Below are 16,628 nucleotides of genomic sequence, written 5' to 3' on the forward strand. Positions count from 1 at the left end.
AACGTTCTTAAACATGACTTAATACAAATATATTATTATAATAGAGTGCGGCTTTCAGTTTTATTTTTTATTTAACATTCTTGGTTTGACGTTTGCAATGTTTTCTTGAGCGTTTCAAAACAAATGCATCGCTTCTGTTACTGCGATTTGGCTCCTGTCGGCCACCGTATTTGTAGTATTTGCTACGAATCAAAACAAACGACGCAAACGCGCTTGTCGTTGTGTATCACTCAATCAATCAAACCAATAACACAGTGTCCGTTAGTAGAAAAACACCACGGTGACTGTTTTTTTTTCACCCTGTTACTGTTCAACTTTCCACACCGTTCTCTTTCACAGCTACGGAAGCCGATGGTGACGCGGCTAGCAAGGCAAGCTAGGAGTTAGCAGACTGGAGCTACTAGCTACACAAACATCAACAAACACATAGACTTACACACGCAAATTCAGCAAACGCCTAATGGCTGCCAGGTGAACGTCCAGTTGTTGCTGTAAAAGTTTACTATCCCAAGAAGAGAAGCAAAGAGTGGACATATTTGACGGTAGGTGAGCTTTATTACTCAGTTATGACAGCTCGATGTTGACACTAAGCTAGCGAACAAGCTATCGTTAGCCAGCCAACATTGTGTTTCTGTGTCTTCTTCATATGTCACATATTAGTTGCATATTTCATATGTTACTGGAAATAGTTCGCATATTACTTGGATATTGCACACATTACCTGAACATTTCACATATTACTTGCATATTTCAAATTCCACTTGAATATTACCTGCATATTTCACATATTCCTTGCATATTCCGCGTTTTGCTGGGGCTGTTTATTGTTTATTTCATTGTAATTAACCATATGATAAATCTAAACTAGTACAACTAATATCATATCTCATTGATGCACTTTACAGTATATGTTCATGTGAATTTTGCCATCAAACATGCCGATTCTCTCTCATTATTGTTGGAGTCTGTTGTCATTTACCTACTTTCATTTACCTACTTTCGTCGTTGGGTAGTCCATTCAACTTATGGTTTGTAACTCACCCGGTGCTTCCTCCGTGTTCGTGTCAGTTTCGCCTTTAAACATGCCGGTTGTCTCTTGTCATTGTCGGAGTCTGTTGTCATTTACCTACTTTCTTGCCACCATGGTGGGTTATTTATCAGTTTACTGCTTTCAGTTTACCTACTTTCTTTGCCCCCATGGTGGGTTATTTAGCAGTTTACTGCTTGTTTACTTACTTTCTTTGCCCCCGTGGTGGGTTATTTAGCTGTCTATTGCTTTCGGTTTACTGACTTTCTTTGGCCCCATGGTGGGTTATTTAGCAGTTGACTGCTTTCAGTTTACTTACTTTCTTTGCCCCCATGGTTGGTTATTTAGCAGTTGACTGCTTTCAGTTTACTGACTTTCTTTGGCCCCATGGAGGGTTATTTATCAGTTTACTGCTTGTTTACTTACTTTCTTTGCCCCCATGGTGGGTTATTTAGCAGTCTATTGCTTTCGGTTTACTGACTTTCTTTGCCCCCATGGTGGGTTATTTAGCAGCTCCACTCAATAAAAAAAATGCTGTGGAACGTACAGGGTGCTTTGGTCGAGCTCTGGAGTTTGCGGAATTATACTGTACAGTACAGGGCAAACAAACTAGTTTGTTGCGTGCAAAAACCAAGACAGAATTTTGGCAACATTTTTCCACAAATACTAAGGTGTACAAAAAACGAAGTTTGACTTGTTTAGAGTTTAAAGTCCAAGGCTAAAGAAATACTTTGATATAACCAACAGGTTTTATTTCACCATCCCTTTCAGCTGACATGATTGAGTCCCATAATGTTGGGTGCTGTTGAATAGGATTAGTCCCTGTTGAAGGTCAGTATAGTGCAATATATTTTGTGATGATGAAGTGAGTGTCTTCAAAAACGAATGGCCTGACTTGATGGACTATTTGTGTTTGCTCGCTGTGTCATCTTTGTGTGAGCGTCAGCCGAGGGCACGGCGGGGCACAAGGCAGGGCACAAGGCAGGGCACAAGGCAGGGCACAAGGCAGGGCGTTGTGTCTCTTCCAGATGGCGGAGCAAGTTGCGACAAAAAGACTGTTGTTGAAAAATCATGTGACGGTGTGTGTGTGTCCGTGTGTGCTGGTTCCACCCCTGTCATGTGATGCGGGGCAGGGCTGCGAGGAGCGAGGGACAGGGCTGCCAGGAGTAGTGAGCAGCTCCTGGACTCAGCACTTGAAATGTGTGGAGATGGAAGGATGGGTGGCAGACACAGGAAGGTCGGGAGATTCACACACATTCTGGGAAGGACACAAGCGAGAACGATACGCAGGATGTCCTGATCTAGTTTGTAAGTAGATATGAAGGCCTGCGTTCAATTTCTGTACAGCTTTGTTCTTTTGTTATCAAGATTGATTGAGTGTCAGCATGCCTTGGCTGGACTGGTGAGCTGTCTTTTTTTTTTTTTTGCTGACAAAGCAAACAATATAGCAAAGTACATAGAAGTTAACTGAGGGTAGTGTGGCTACTTCTGGACTCATACGGTCATTTTTTCTAACAGTGAGTAAGAATACAGTGTGGAGATGAATAATTGTGTCCAATTCCAATGGTGAAAACATGGCCTTCCTTCTGTTTGGACTGAACCCCCCCAGTCTATAGCAGCCTCGTGCTCGCAGTTGTCAAGCAGGTTCTATAATACTTGAATCAATGCAACCTGCAAGTCCAGCCAGAATGACTGGTCTCTTATCCATCTGTCCATGTGTTTGTTTTGTGTGTCCCTGTACATGTTGAATATTTTATATAGTAGGGGTGTGAGGACATAACACAGTATCATTGATGGATCAATTTACTGCTGTCAATATAAAGGAAAAGAAGCAAGTACATACACTAAAGCACCCATCAACAGTACTTTTTCTCCCAAACTGTTAGTCTTGCAACAGTGGCTGAGTGTAGTAAATGACCGAGTCACTAAAAGCTTGCAGTGTCATGTTTAGAACGGCAGTGGCAGTTACAAATTTGGAGTTCCCACCGTCACGCGTGGCGTCAGACAAGATGTTAGCAACTCGTTAGTTCAGCTCACTAAGCAAATAATGGGAAGGCCTCACAGCCTTTTTTTTTTTCTTTTCTCGTGCGGTCCTCACAGAAGTGTTTCAGGCAATGAAACATGGCGTGTCAACTATACAAGCAGAAACCAAACTTAAAAACATAATTGACTTACTCTTTGAAGGCAACATATGTCACTCAAAACTTCCAGAGGCTGAGACACCTTCTGCAATAAAAGGAGACTTTGGCTTTGAACCACCACTGATGCGTGTTGTCTGTTATTGCAGGTTTTACACACAGCAATTCATTTGTCATCGTTTGTCCGTCATTTGTTGCGTCTTCCCTTTCCAGGGCCCGCCTTTCCCGACAGCGGTGGAAGCAGTGGGGAGTCACATGACTGCTCATCGCCGAGGAATATGAGTCATGACCTCAGTGGTTCTAGTTGACTCTGGTGGGACTGTGGTGGAGTATGTCACAGCCGTGGAAGACCCCCACCAGGTTGGTTGTGCAGAACAATATAAACATCAACATGAGGCCAAACAAATCTACTTTCTCAGTCGCTTCCTGGGGCTTCTTGCTCTGCTCACAAGCCATGTGCTCACATCCATATCCCATATCCCATATCCCATATCCCAGCAGGAGGGTGAGTGTGATGCGGACCTAGAACAAGAGGGACAAGTGGAGGACGAGGGTGAAGTTGAGGACGCCTATGAAGAGGCGGAGCATGGAAGAGAGGATGAAAACTTCCCAGCCATCATTGTGGAGGAGGTGCCTGGTGCTGGCTTAGCTGAAGCGGTGTCGTACGATGACGAAGCCAACGCCATCCAGGAAGTTGGAAATGAGCAGGATGTGGAGTCAGAAAAGGGGGCAGGTGAGACGTTTCTTCTTAAACAGCACGTTAGACACAAGTTGTGTTCAAAGTGACCTGTGATGGTACTTCACAGAGGAACTGGGGCGTCCGTCCTCGTCACAATCACGTTTCAGTACGTGCCTCGGTTTAAAAGAGAGGGACGGTCATAAAAATTTGCATGGTTGAACTGAGGGCGCAAAAGTTTTATGAATGACTTATTAATTAGCAAGAATTCCTCCCAGGCTATTAATAACTGGTATATCTTACAAATGTTTCTTACAAGTGTGGCAACGTTTTTAAAAGCTTAATAAACTATAAGGTTATAAGGTTTATTGCCAACAAGACTAAACACAAATTTCCTTACTTAAATGCAATTTTATGTACATTTGTGTTTAGCTTAGTTTTTGGATAATTAAAATATATTGATGAATTCAAATATTTTCCAAAATTCAAAAAATACTATATTGTTATCCATTCAATGTGTATTTAACTGCTTTGCGTATCTTGACCTATAAGGGATTGATTTTAACGTGTTTTATAAACACCAAGGTGGCAAATATAAAAGTGACCCCAGCATCCTTTCATTTTGATGACTAAAATGACTTTTAGTGGGTGCACAATTTGCCACCTTCCAGATTTGGAAGGTTTGTCACACTTTATGTTTTCATTCATTCATTCATTCATTTTCATTTCATTCATTTTTTCCTCACGAGGGTCGCGGGGGTGCTGGAGCCTATCCCAGTTGTCTTTGGGCGCCACTTTATGTTTCAGATCATCGAACAAATGTAAATATGAGTCAATTACAACACAACTGAACACAAAATGCAGGTTTGAATGACTTTTTATTAAGGGAGGAAAAAAACTCAAACCTACATGGCCCAGTGTGAAAAAGAGATTTCCCCCGAAACCTAATTACTGGTTTGGCCACCCTTGGCAGGAACAACTGCAATCAAGTGTTTGTGATAACTTGCAGTGAATCTCTTACAGCGCTGTAGTGGAATTTTGGTCTTCTCAATAGGATTCAAGTCAGGACTCTGACTAGGCCACTCCAAGTCATTCATTTTGTTTTTCTTCAGCCACTCAGATTTGGACTTCATGGTGTGTTTTGGATCATTGTCCTGCTGCAGAATCCAACTTGGTTCTTTGACTTGAGGTCACGAACGGTCATGACCGGACATTCTCCTTCAGCATTGTTTGGTAGAGAGCAGAAATCATGGTTCCATTTATCACAGCAAGTCTTCCAGGTCCTGAAGCAAAACAGCCCTAGACCATCACACTAGCACCCCCATATTTTATTGTTGGTATGATGTTCTTTTTATGAAATGCAGCATTGCTTTTTACGTCAGATGTAATATTACACACACCTTCCAAATAGTATTTTCCCAAAGGTCCTGAGGATCAGCAAGATGTTTTGGGGTAAATTTGGAATGAGATTTAATGTTCTTTTTGTTCAGCCGTGGTTTTTGCTTCGGAACTCTGCCATTCACGTCATTTTTGCCCAGTGTTAGTCCCAGTCATGAACACTGACCTGAACTGAGGCAAGTGAGGCCTGCAGTTCTTTGGATGTTGTTGTGGGGTCTTGGATGTGTCGTTGCTGCTCTCTTGGGGTCATTTTGGTTGGCCCCCCACTCCTGGGAAGGTTAACCATTTGTGGTTAATCAGAAATCTTTAGAAATGGCTTTATCACCTTTTCCAGACTGATAGATCTCAATTAATTTCTTTCATTTTCCCCCCTTAATAATAAAAAGTTTTGTTTTAAAACTGCATTTTCTGTTCAGTTGTGCTGTAATTGACAATTTTTAAAATTCGTTTGATGGTCTGAAACGTTGAAGTCATTCATTTAGTCGGTTATTTACTGCAGATATGCACTGCCATCTTGTGGACAAGGTGCACAATAATGGCTTCTTTTTTTAACTAAACCTTCACTCCATTATTTAAATTCAATTATGACTCTTAAGAGACTGCAAGTTATGTGCAGGTGTCATAAATCTGAAAGGGACTGCAGCGTGCTTTCTTGGTCATTCATCATTCTTGTTAGTGGACAACGGGTATTCTTGAAATATGTTTGGTAAAATGGTATTTCAGCTTCTATGTATAAATTATAAATTAGGGGTGTATACTGACAAATCAAAGGATTTGGTGGCCATTTTTATATTTTGTAATCAAATCAAATGTACTGTAAAGATGCTAAGAAGTTACATACAAACGACAAAGTGAATTATTATCAACATTTCTACTTTTTCTAATTACTTTGTGCCTTTTGCTGTTGTTGTTTTCTTTTTAGATTAGATTAGAGTAGATAGAACTTTATTGACCTCTTGGCCATGTGCCTTCAGGGAAATGAAGGTTTAGACTACCATATGTAGTCTAAAAGCAGTGGTAATAGCAGCACAGCATGCAGAGTAAAACAGTTGCATATTGTTTGGTTTTCTTGTTTCATTTTATTTGTAGGGCCAATAAAAATACCTGGAACAGGCTGCAAATGCACTAATTTTTTTATCAACAAAAAACAGCGTTTTAAAAGTAATGTCAAAGTTCAAATTGCATTTTTGCACGATGAGGTTAAATATGACGTCACTACCGCTTCAGCTGACGTCTTGGCCACTCAAGTAAAGGGAGGGCAACGGAAGGATTTCCTGTGTCTGCCGCGGATGAATACCTCGCTGGCGTCGTAACGTGTCCCCGTTTGAATTTGACAATTTCCTCTGAGCAGCGGAGTGATTTGAGATAGTTGCTTCCCATACAATTGAGTGAGAAGTCAATGTGAAATCTTCAGCAAGGGGAAACATGGCGACTTCGCAACATGAGGCACATGCAAATCAGCTCGATCTACTCATTAAAGCCGGTAATGTATCGTTTTGTACTCATTTAGCCCGTTCCGCGAGTTACGGTGAACGCAAGGCTCGGGTTGTTCGCGTAGACCGCGGTCGCTCACTCCGCAGAGGAGTAATGGAGGACTATCAGGAAGTGATCACCTTGCTAGCAACCTGCGCGGCTTTGCTAACGACTTCTCCAAGCACTTTAGAGGGAAAAACGTCACGCAGCTCAGAGCAATCTGCACGATTAGTCATTTAACTGAAGGCCGGAGATTTTGCATGTGAGACTTGTAGGTTAGCGTGACTGTGTGTGGTAGAATAACGGGTGTCGGCTCAGGAAAACCAGGAAGTGCACAAGTGTTGTCTTTCCTGCGTCTTTGCCACGCTGTCTGACTGCAAGGACATGTGGTTTTAGTCTTAATGCTTAAAACGTGGCATGTTTGAACACATGTTTGCTTATTTTGAAACATCGAGACTCTATAATGTTTATTTTTTTTATTTTGCGACATGTGACTTTTGAAGAGTGTGTTTGTGGCGCTAATGCGCTCATCGGTTCCCAACATTTCAAACATTTTTGTGGTACGGTGGTTGCATTTGTTCAATCATACCATTATTTTGTGTTGACGAGGAGGTGGAAATGTATTTTTTTTATTTTGGCGGATGTTTGAATGTTTCTATTGTTTCCGTTATCGTGTTGAATAGCGTGTGGTCTCAGCGTGGGTTGGCCTTGTCGCCTTCCTTCTTTTAGTTCGGTGTTAAGTGCGACTGTACGTTTTGGTGCTGTTCAAACTGCTCGAAACTTACGTTCAAAGTTTTATTGTGTGCGCGAATGGCGTCAAATTCGTCGTCGTTTGTCGAATTTGTCAACCTTATTAATTCCTATTTTGATGGCGGAAGCGTTGTCTAAGGGGAGGAGTGTGCAATTTGATTGACACGCCTTTTGGCAAATGGCATTCGCCTGGAATAAAAACGTCACTAGGGGGCGGCTCTGCCCCTGAATTTTTAGCCAATAGCGGGTGTGGTGGGTGTTGGGTATCAGTGGGACTTCTTTGCGCATTTGAAGAGAACTGGAGGGAAACGTTTAGGAGTGTAAACACGGAAGTTATCACAGGCTGCACTACTTTTTGTCACAGTGCTGCTATTTTGAGCGCCGTGACGTAGCAATCACGTTTATTAAAACTATGTCTTTGCTCATAAAATACTATTTTGTCTATTACTTGTACATTTTATGCCATTTGATACACATCGGGAGTTTTTTAAAAACTACAAACCTTGCCACATGTAATGAAACAAAGAGCAACTAATTATTTAGTAGGTCACATGGAAGCTCAAAATCTTTGGTTTGATGTGGCAGCATGTTGTTAGACTGCATTTGACCATGTCACGCACAACTATCAGTGTCCTATTTGTTTTTCAGTTGGACGAATGAGTGTCAATCTAAAGATAGCCCTATGCAGTACCTATTGCTTCCTTGAAATACCCAAACATGGAGAGCGCTGGCTGTAACATGCTCTCGTGTTTCCCACCATTGATTGGCAACAGCAGGTGCTGGAAGTTTTTTCTCAGGAGCCCAGCTACAACATGCATGTTCCTTGCAGAAATCCCTTGTATTTATTTAAACAATGGTTATTTTTAACACCATGCCTTCTTAACCGATGGATAGTAACAATAACTGCGTTTCTGAATTTTGTTGCTGTAATTACGGATGTTAGGGAGGGTATAAGTGTTATTTTATATCTTTTAAATACACATGGTTTATTCATTTTCCATACTGCTTATCCTCTAGATTTAATATGAGCGGTGAAACTCAAAACATGCACCTGTCCGCAACTTTGTTGGTAAAGCATCAATCCCAACAACCACGTTTCTGCAGAAAACCAAAAGTAGGAATCACTTAAGGATGCCATTTATTTAAAAAAAACCTTGCATCAAGTGTCTTGCTGTTCCAAGACAGGATGGGAAATACTGCAAATTTTGGTCTTATACAGTTGACATTGATATACCTGGTTGGCTGCTTTCCTCCGCTTAAAATTTGAGAACCAAAGAGGTTATTTTTGTTGGTCGTAGTAATGTTGCGTAGACAGTGATTTTCTATTCAGTGCTGTTCAACTTGGCAGTATTAACTTGGATTCTACACAAAATTATTTTATTATTAGCCACCAGAAGAAAGGCAAAGGCTTTGTCATTGTATATCAGAGATATCATGATAAAATATGAGTAATATTTGACATTTTATTAGTGTGTACAAAATAGCACTGTAAGACTCCACATTTCAACATTACCGTGTCAAAACAGGAAAATGAAAATATTTAATTTAGAGGAGAACTGAAATGTTAATTTCACATTCCTAGTATCAATACTGCTATGCGAACCATCTTTGCTATTCATCCTTAGTACCCTACTTTCTCAATAGTGCAGAATAAATTTCTTTTTCTAATAGTTTTGTTGCTGTTTGTGTTCTGCAGTGGAGGCTTCTGTCCAAAGCGCCAATGTGCACTGCTCTGACAAGACCATTGAGGCTGCAGAGGCTCTCCTCCACATGGACTCACCATCCAGTGTCAGAGAAGACTGCAGCCCAGGTACAGTTACAGTGAAAGTTCCTTTTATTTTGACTTGATAGGGATCCTACCCTGGATTTTGATGTCTTATTACATCAAGTTTACTTGCAGGCAACAAGATGAGCAAAAAAAATCAGAAATCAATCAAACATTTATTAGGATATAATTCTAATTCAACTCCATCCCTTTGTCCCTCCACTATCTAGAAGCTTTTGTCCCACCGTACGTAGCAACGCCAGACTTTCTCCATGCCGCCATGCGTCCTGACATTGCAGAGACTGAGGTGGAGATCTCGACAGAGGACTGCTGCGGGGACGATGACGATGACGAAGATGAGGATGAAGACATAGGAACCCTGTTAGAGGAGCCGGAGCCAGAACGTAGCCATGAGCCTGTCAAAAAGAGGAGAGGTAGATGAAAAGTGATCTTTTTACCCCTTCTTGTTCTTCTTGTTACCCCGGTGTTAACAGCTTTGGGGGGAGCTTTGGGGGACACAAACAAGTGGCACTGCACACAAGCATGCACGTGGCTTAGTCAACAGTATTATAAGCACACCTCCATAGCTACATGTCACACATTTTTACTTCAGAAAACAATTACAGTGCAGTCGGCCTCGCAATATCACCATTAAATTATTGCTCTATTGCTATGTATTTTTACATTTTTTTATATATAATTTCCCTTAAGACATTAAATGATTGCTGTTTCATGGTAGACTATGGTTTCCTCAATATTTATTGAAATGAAATGTGTATTCTGGTCACAAGGTGGCAGCAATGACAACATATTGAGACATTATTTTAATTATCTTACCTTAACACCAAAGTCAACCATGGCATGTCGGACATGGTGGTAGGGGGTGGGGAGCAGAAGAAATACGATTAGGATTAGCTTGCCAACTTGTGTCTGTCTCAAGAGATGCAATGCGGTATAGCCAATGAATATTCTTATATTAAATTCACAAGATAATATGTCCCCGAGTGGGGGAAAATTGTAATTCTCTTTTGTTCACTTAATCTGGTCAGGTCTGGTACCAATTAACCACTGTAAACGAAGGACGACTGTATTTTAAAAATAATCCACAAAGTCAAAAGAGTGTAATTTCACCAATTCAATACCTCCTCCACATTTATTCTGGCAGTGGAGGTGATGCGTGCACCTAATATGCATATATCTTTTTAAAGTCTGACCATGTGTGATTGTTAGATCTGGCTTTTTTACTGTGATTATGAAACACTGAAAATTGGCTGGTCAACATTTACTGAGGGATTGAATGATTTTAGATTCTATATGCGGATCAAAGATCCTCAGTGGCAACTCTGAAATCAGGAAAACGCTGCTAGAAACAAGATATCAGAATCATAAAGGCATATTATTGACTTCTTTCATATGTATTTTTTCTCTCCAGCTGGACGGAAATTAAAACCAAACCAGTCCTCTTACTCAGCCGATATTGGCATCAGGAAGAAAACCAGAGAGGGGAAAGGTAGACCCCTGTTGATGAGCATGCAATCAAGTCTACAGTAGACCACATACACTCATATTTGTCTTGTGATTTCCAGCAGGGAGCACCATCTACTTATGGGAGTTCCTGTTGGACCTCCTGCAGGACAAGAACACCTGTCCTAGGTACATCAAGTGGACCCAGAGGGAGAAGGGCATCTTTAAGCTGGTGGACTCAAAGGCCGTGTCAAAGCTGTGGGGAAAACACAAGAACAAGCCAGACATGAACTACGAGACCATGGGACGGGCTCTGAGGTAAGGAGACCACATACCTGCCCTGATAGGTTTTTCTGTACCTTTTGGAGAAACAAACAAATTGGATTGGGGGGAGGCGCTTAATTCATTTGGTACATTAAATGGGGCAGTTTGTATTGAGTAGTGGACTCCTATAGAGCCGCTACACACAATAACCCACAGAGAAAGCTTTCTAGCTCTTCCACAATTCCAGCTGGATTTCCTGATTCCTACCAAACGGTTTAATTTAGTCCGCCCACATTGCTGTGATTGGTCACACTCTCATAGGCTCTACAGGACGCCCGAACCCCACTTTCTTTGTTGTTGGTATAGGAGTTGATAATAAATGTGGTGGGAATGTGGTCATTACACGTTTTGGCGGAACTACCAGTGTTAAAAAAACTCTATTAGACACGCTGAAATAAGGTGGAAATCCACATATCTGAGCATGCAAGTAACACGCACTCTGCTCCATGTATGCACACTCTATAATGCTACACAGACAACCACTTTTGTTGTTAAGAGAACAGATAAGAAAGATATTTTTCTCTTGCTAGCCAGAAATCAGCGAGTACAATCACTTCTGCCTGATGCTTGTTTGACCCGAATACAGCGTATCTGGGCATGCCCATATAAGGAAGTCCGGATGGTATTGACGTCACAAAGCTTTATTTAGAACTCACTTCCGAATGCGCAAATCTCAATATCTGAAACTTTGGCATCATTAACACAAGACGACGACATTTTAACAACATTTGTTCATTTGTACCTCTAATGATGATGCAAAGGTGAGCAGTACTTTAAATGAATTGCCATTGGAAGTTGGAGTTTCTGCTTTTATCCTAATACTTCTTGTGTTTTTCTTGTGTGTGTTTCAGATATTACTACCAACGTGGCATCCTGGCCAAAGTTGAGGGCCAACGGCTGGTCTATCAGTTCAAAGAAATGCCCAAAAACATAGTCATAATTGACGAGGACAAGGCAGACATGTCCACCGCCGATGACCCGATGGAGACCGCCGCGTCCTACGAGCGCATCCCACAGCCGTCGGATGTGCTGCTCAAGGCGTCCGACCTGTCCCCCAGAAAGCCCAACATCCTGCGAGGCGGGAACCGAGGCAGCTTGGTTCAGTCGTCTGCCGCCGTCTGCACCAAGACGGCGCCGGTCAGCGCCTCACGGACCGCATCGGGAGACGGCAGGAATCAGCAGGCGGCGGTCGTTTCCAGCGCTTCGGGGCCCAGGTGAGAACTTCAGAAAAGGTCACCCTTGTCATCGGTACTGGAGGATTGAGATTTGTCGTCTGGTTTACAGGACGGTGCGGGTCGCCATGCAGGTGCCGGTCGTCATGACTTCGTTAGGGCAAAAGATTTCTACGGTTGCTCTGCAGCAGCCAGCGGTAAGATCAGGAGCAGCCGGTCATGCCGCCCTTCTGTCCAGCACCGCTGCTGGAGGCACCAACTCCCAACAGAAGGTGTGTTTGCCAGAGAACCCCTAAAAGGATGGTTTTATGACACTTGATTGGTTTTAAGACTTGAGAGGACCACAGACCAACAAATGTAAGCATGCCAGGGCCATGAATTCCTCTCACCTCATATTTGGCTCTAGGTTGTCATCCAGACCATCCCCACCATGGTCCCGGCCACAGCAGAGAACGGAGAGAAGATCACGGTCCAGCTGGCCAAGATCATCACAATCCCCGCCCATCAGTTGGCTCAGTGTCAGCTTCAGACCCCCGCAGACGCCAAGTCCGGCGTCGGGGGTTCAACACCGGGAATCGGCCTCCTCGGAAGCCCCCTGACGGTCCAGACCCTCACTCCGGTCAGCATGGCCTCGGGGGCGCAGGTGATGAGACTGTCCGTGCCGACTCAGGCCCAAGCGCAGACTCTGGTGGTGTCTGGGAGCGCCAGCAGCGGGGCGGTCACCGTGTCGACGGCCAATCGGGCCGCGGCATCACAGCCTCGCATCATCGGGGGCGTTTTCAACGGCTCTGAGCTGGTGGTGGGAGGCGACAAGGCCAAGGCCGCCGGTGTTCAGGTACAAGCTGTTCAAATGGCGGTGGCGGTCCAACAGAACCTGGCCCCACCCCAAAGGGACCCTGATGCGCGAAGCAAACTGGAAACACCCGTCACAATAAAGACTGAAGATCCCGAGTGTTGATCTGCCAATCATTCTCCAATCAAGCGGGTCATAAAATCATGTTGTTATTCTTGATACCAGCAGACTTGGTTTTTGTAGTCTAAAACTTCTTCCACATAGCCTGGAAGCCTCAACATAGGAAGACAGACTTGAATGGGACCAGCCCAGATCCGCCACCGATCTGCCCGGATCGAACAATACTCTCATTTTTTAATGAACACTGACACACTACAACTAATTAGAAAAGTCAGCGGAAGCTAACCCAGCCAACGCACGTAAGACGATTGTTCAACCAGCAGTTTTTTTTTTACTTCAGTCTCTGTTCCAACGTGTGGTGCTACATGGGGGTCTGAAAGAGTGGGGGTGTGTTTCAAACACATACATGTACATACATATACAGTATATGTTATACATGTATATGTATACAGACGTGCTAAAAGTGGGTATACACTTTAAAAAATGTTTCATTTTATTACAATTACATGGTCGAGCAAATAACCACCAGGGTCTCTTTAATTTGTGCCAAATTAAAAAAAAAAAACATTGGTCTTGACAGCTGTGGCTGTAGGCAACCTCCATGTATTTAAAAAAAATGTCAGTCGCTGCAATAGAAGTATCATAGCGAGTGGTCAGCATCCAGCAGCAGCATCTCGTCACACGTGCTTTAAAAGTGTTATTGATCATTAATACTTGCAATAAATGTGATCAAATGAAAGATTCCAAAGTGTATCCCTACAAAAGGCACGCCTGCGTGTAGATTACTGTATGTATATACTGAATATGTATGTGTGTATATATGTATTTACTGGTTTACAGAGCAGCCTTACATGTGGCGTCTCAACTGTAAGCTGAGCTGAAGTTTAGACTTTGTCGTTTTCCTAACTTTACCAAGCACAGTATTATGGGGGGGTGGGGGTGGGGGGGGCTAATTGACGTGAGCTTTCTGTGCTGCCTCGGCTTGGCACGCCTACCACAGAGACCACCATCATGTATGCACAAGCTACGCTGCCACCTGTGAGGAAAGTTAAGTCGTATTGCGTTGTAGCGTTTGAGTTCCTGAATAAAAAGTCTTTTTTTTTTTTTTATAATCAAGAATACAAATTTCAACTTCTCAAAATTACATTTTTAACAGATGTTATCTGTAGGGAAGCCTGCAGGCCTCATTGAGTTAGCTGTCCTTGGCAGAATGTTGATAGGATTTCTTTTCTAATGTAACAAATATGTATATAACCTAATCATTTTATTTTATTTTTTGGCAAAATGTATCAAAATACTGAATGCAATGTCAGTCTTAGTCTCTGGTCATTTGAAAAGGTCATTTTTTGTCATGTTGGCGCTCGCCCCACATTTCATTTTTTTTAATCTAAAGAGGGAAAATACAGAAGTTTGTGTTCAGACTGAACTGTTTGTATATTCAACATTTGAAGTATATTATATTTTGTTGTACTCTTGTTTCAAAGTGTATTAAAGTAGATTTTACTCAAGCATAAAACATTTGAAACTTGTACACTGTTTTTTTCTTCAATATATTTGTTTAGTTGGAGCAAAAACATTTTATAACAAAGTAAGACATTTGTTATTTTTATATTCTAATATAACTTGATATTCTCCTGCTGAATGTAAATTGTGTTTTCCCGTCCAAGTAGCAGCTGTTTAATATTCTACTGGTGGCTCCAATAAAATAGTAGCAACAGTACAAATACAAATCAGAATGTTTATTAGTCAGCAGCCACAATGCATTTGGTTTCAGTCAAATATGACCTGCATACATAAAAACATAATCTGCTGCAAAATAAATACTACCAAAAATCGAATACTTCAGTCAGTAAATACAATGGAACCTTGGTTAGCGTCGTTCGTTCGTTCCAGAAGGTCAGATTGGAACCAAAAAAGAAATTCACCAAATCAATTTTTGGTCTCACTTTACAGTAAAGTACACAAAAATACAGCATTTACTGAGGAACTAATGAGTAGTGGTTAGGGTTTGGTAGCTTCGTTCCTCATGAACTCCTGTATTTTTGTGTTCCTTACTGTAAGGTGTTTCCCAGGTTTTCCATAAGAAAAAATATGAATCCAATTCATCCCCTCGTCTCCTTAAAACTGAAGTCACAAACCAGTGAGAGGTGGTCTGAAGGGTAGCTGAAGGATGGAAGCCTGTTGGGACCAATGTCGTCCTCTGAGGGTAAGTCCAAGACGGCGTCCACCTTCAGTGAGTCCTGAGTGTACCAAATGTAGTCCAGAGTGGCGCAGCATTCCCCCGTGGGGCGAATCTTCCACGTCGTGTACCGTGGCTCCGTCAAATTGTCTCTGCTGAGGTTCTTATAGGCGGAGTCCAAACCAAGAGGAGATGTGAGGAAGTGGTGGTACACGTCTTCAGTCGGGACAGCATTGAAGTCCCCACATATGACGAGAGGGACCGGGGAGCTGGGACTATGTTTCTGGACCACGTTTTGGACTTGACGCAAGAGATCCGCACCCTGGGCGTTGCGAAGCCACTCCCAGCCGGCGCGGGCCTTCAGGTGAGTGACGGCGACGCACAGACGCCTCTTTGTGATTTGACAACGCAGCATCATCACCACAGCAACCTGGGAAGACACGGCAGGATGAGACCAAGGCTTCAATCCATGAATCCTGGCTCAGAAGGGTTCTACTCACCTGATTGGTCGGAATCTTCATGGCCGAGAGCTGGAAGCTCACACAGTCCAAAACCTCCAAGCGGGACTCGTCAAAGAAGAGTGCACAACCATCGGGGCCGTTGTTGCCCTTGACATTCAGACACGGAGACCAGGGCTTAGGGTAGAACTTGCTTCTGTAACCCAAACCGGCCAGAACTGGCTGAAATGTGTCAAAGTAGTGGTCCACTTCCTGTAAACACAGGATGTGAGGTCGGTAGGTGAGGATCTCCTCCAGGATGAGATGCTTCCTTCGGGACCAGCTGAGGGCCTCCATGGGACACAGCACAAAACTGTCAAGTCCTTCACCAAGCGCTGATGATAAAGAGATCAATTCCTCAGTTTAGCATCCTTAGAAGTGGACGTGCTAGTGTTCCTAGCTTGATCATGTTTGGAATAGTCACGACTGGGAATGATTATTCCTGTGTGCTCATATTCCTCCAGAACAAAAAAAACAGAAGACAAACATCTGCGGACCGTTTGGTACTCCATTTTTTACATTGCAGTTTTTGGTAGCCTGTTTTAGCACCTACCTGCTAAAATGGTTTTTTAATTACTTTTACACGCACAGCAGCACGGTGGACAAGTGGTTAGCACGCAGACCTCACAGCTAGGAGACCAGGGTTCGATTCCACCCTCGGCCATCTCTGTGTGGAGTTTGCATGTTCTCCCCGTGCATGCGTGGGTTTTCTCCGGGTACTCCGGTTTCCTCCCACATTCCAAAAACATGCTAGGTTAATTAGCCACTCCAAATTGTCCATTGGTATGAATGTGAGTGTGAATGGTTGTTTGTCTATATGTGCCCTGGGATTGGCTGGCCACCAGTCCAGGG

General features: G+C 42.9%; 2 protein-coding genes across 10 annotated transcripts in view; one reads left to right on the plus strand and one right to left on the minus strand.

The window, feature by feature from the left end:
* Window positions 1-195: 195 nt before the first annotated feature.
* elf2b (E74-like factor 2b (ets domain transcription factor)) lies at window positions 196-14,629 on the plus strand. Of its 8 annotated transcripts, none has more exons than XM_058068555.1 (10): window positions 196-542; window positions 3,379-3,525; window positions 3,667-3,898; window positions 9,159-9,272; window positions 9,458-9,661; window positions 10,660-10,737; window positions 10,817-11,009; window positions 11,867-12,229; window positions 12,300-12,459; window positions 12,594-14,629. In XM_058068555.1, the coding sequence occupies exons 2-10, from the start codon at window positions 3,451-3,453 to the stop codon at window positions 13,143-13,145; spliced, it is 1,971 nt and encodes a 656-aa protein (XP_057924538.1). In that variant the 5' UTR covers window positions 196-542; window positions 3,379-3,450; the 3' UTR covers window positions 13,146-14,629. The 8 variants fall into 8 exon arrangements, with proteins under 8 accessions (XP_057924538.1, XP_057924529.1, XP_057924521.1 ...); XM_058068546.1 differs by having other exon boundaries at window positions 198-542; window positions 3,664-3,898; XM_058068538.1 differs by having other exon boundaries at window positions 200-542; window positions 10,814-11,009.
* The window catches only part of LOC131126264 (nocturnin-like), an 8,964-nt gene continuing 6,690 nt past the window's right edge, over window positions 14,355-16,628 (minus strand). The window contains exons 4-5 of one of the 2 annotated variants that reach the window (XM_058068620.1): window positions 15,780-16,111; window positions 14,355-15,709 (exon numbers count right to left, since the gene is read on the minus strand). In XM_058068620.1, the coding sequence (XP_057924603.1) occupies window positions 15,203-15,709; window positions 15,780-16,111 (839 nt within the window). In that variant the 3' untranslated portion in view covers window positions 14,355-15,202. The remainder of the gene's footprint in view (window positions 15,710-15,779; window positions 16,112-16,628) is intronic. The other variant, XM_058068613.1, reaches the window with a different exon arrangement.

Source organism: Doryrhamphus excisus, chromosome 1 (assembly GCF_030265055.1).
Source record: "Doryrhamphus excisus isolate RoL2022-K1 chromosome 1, RoL_Dexc_1.0, whole genome shotgun sequence".
Classification (NCBI taxonomy): domain Eukaryota; kingdom Metazoa; phylum Chordata; class Actinopteri; order Syngnathiformes; family Syngnathidae; genus Doryrhamphus; species Doryrhamphus excisus.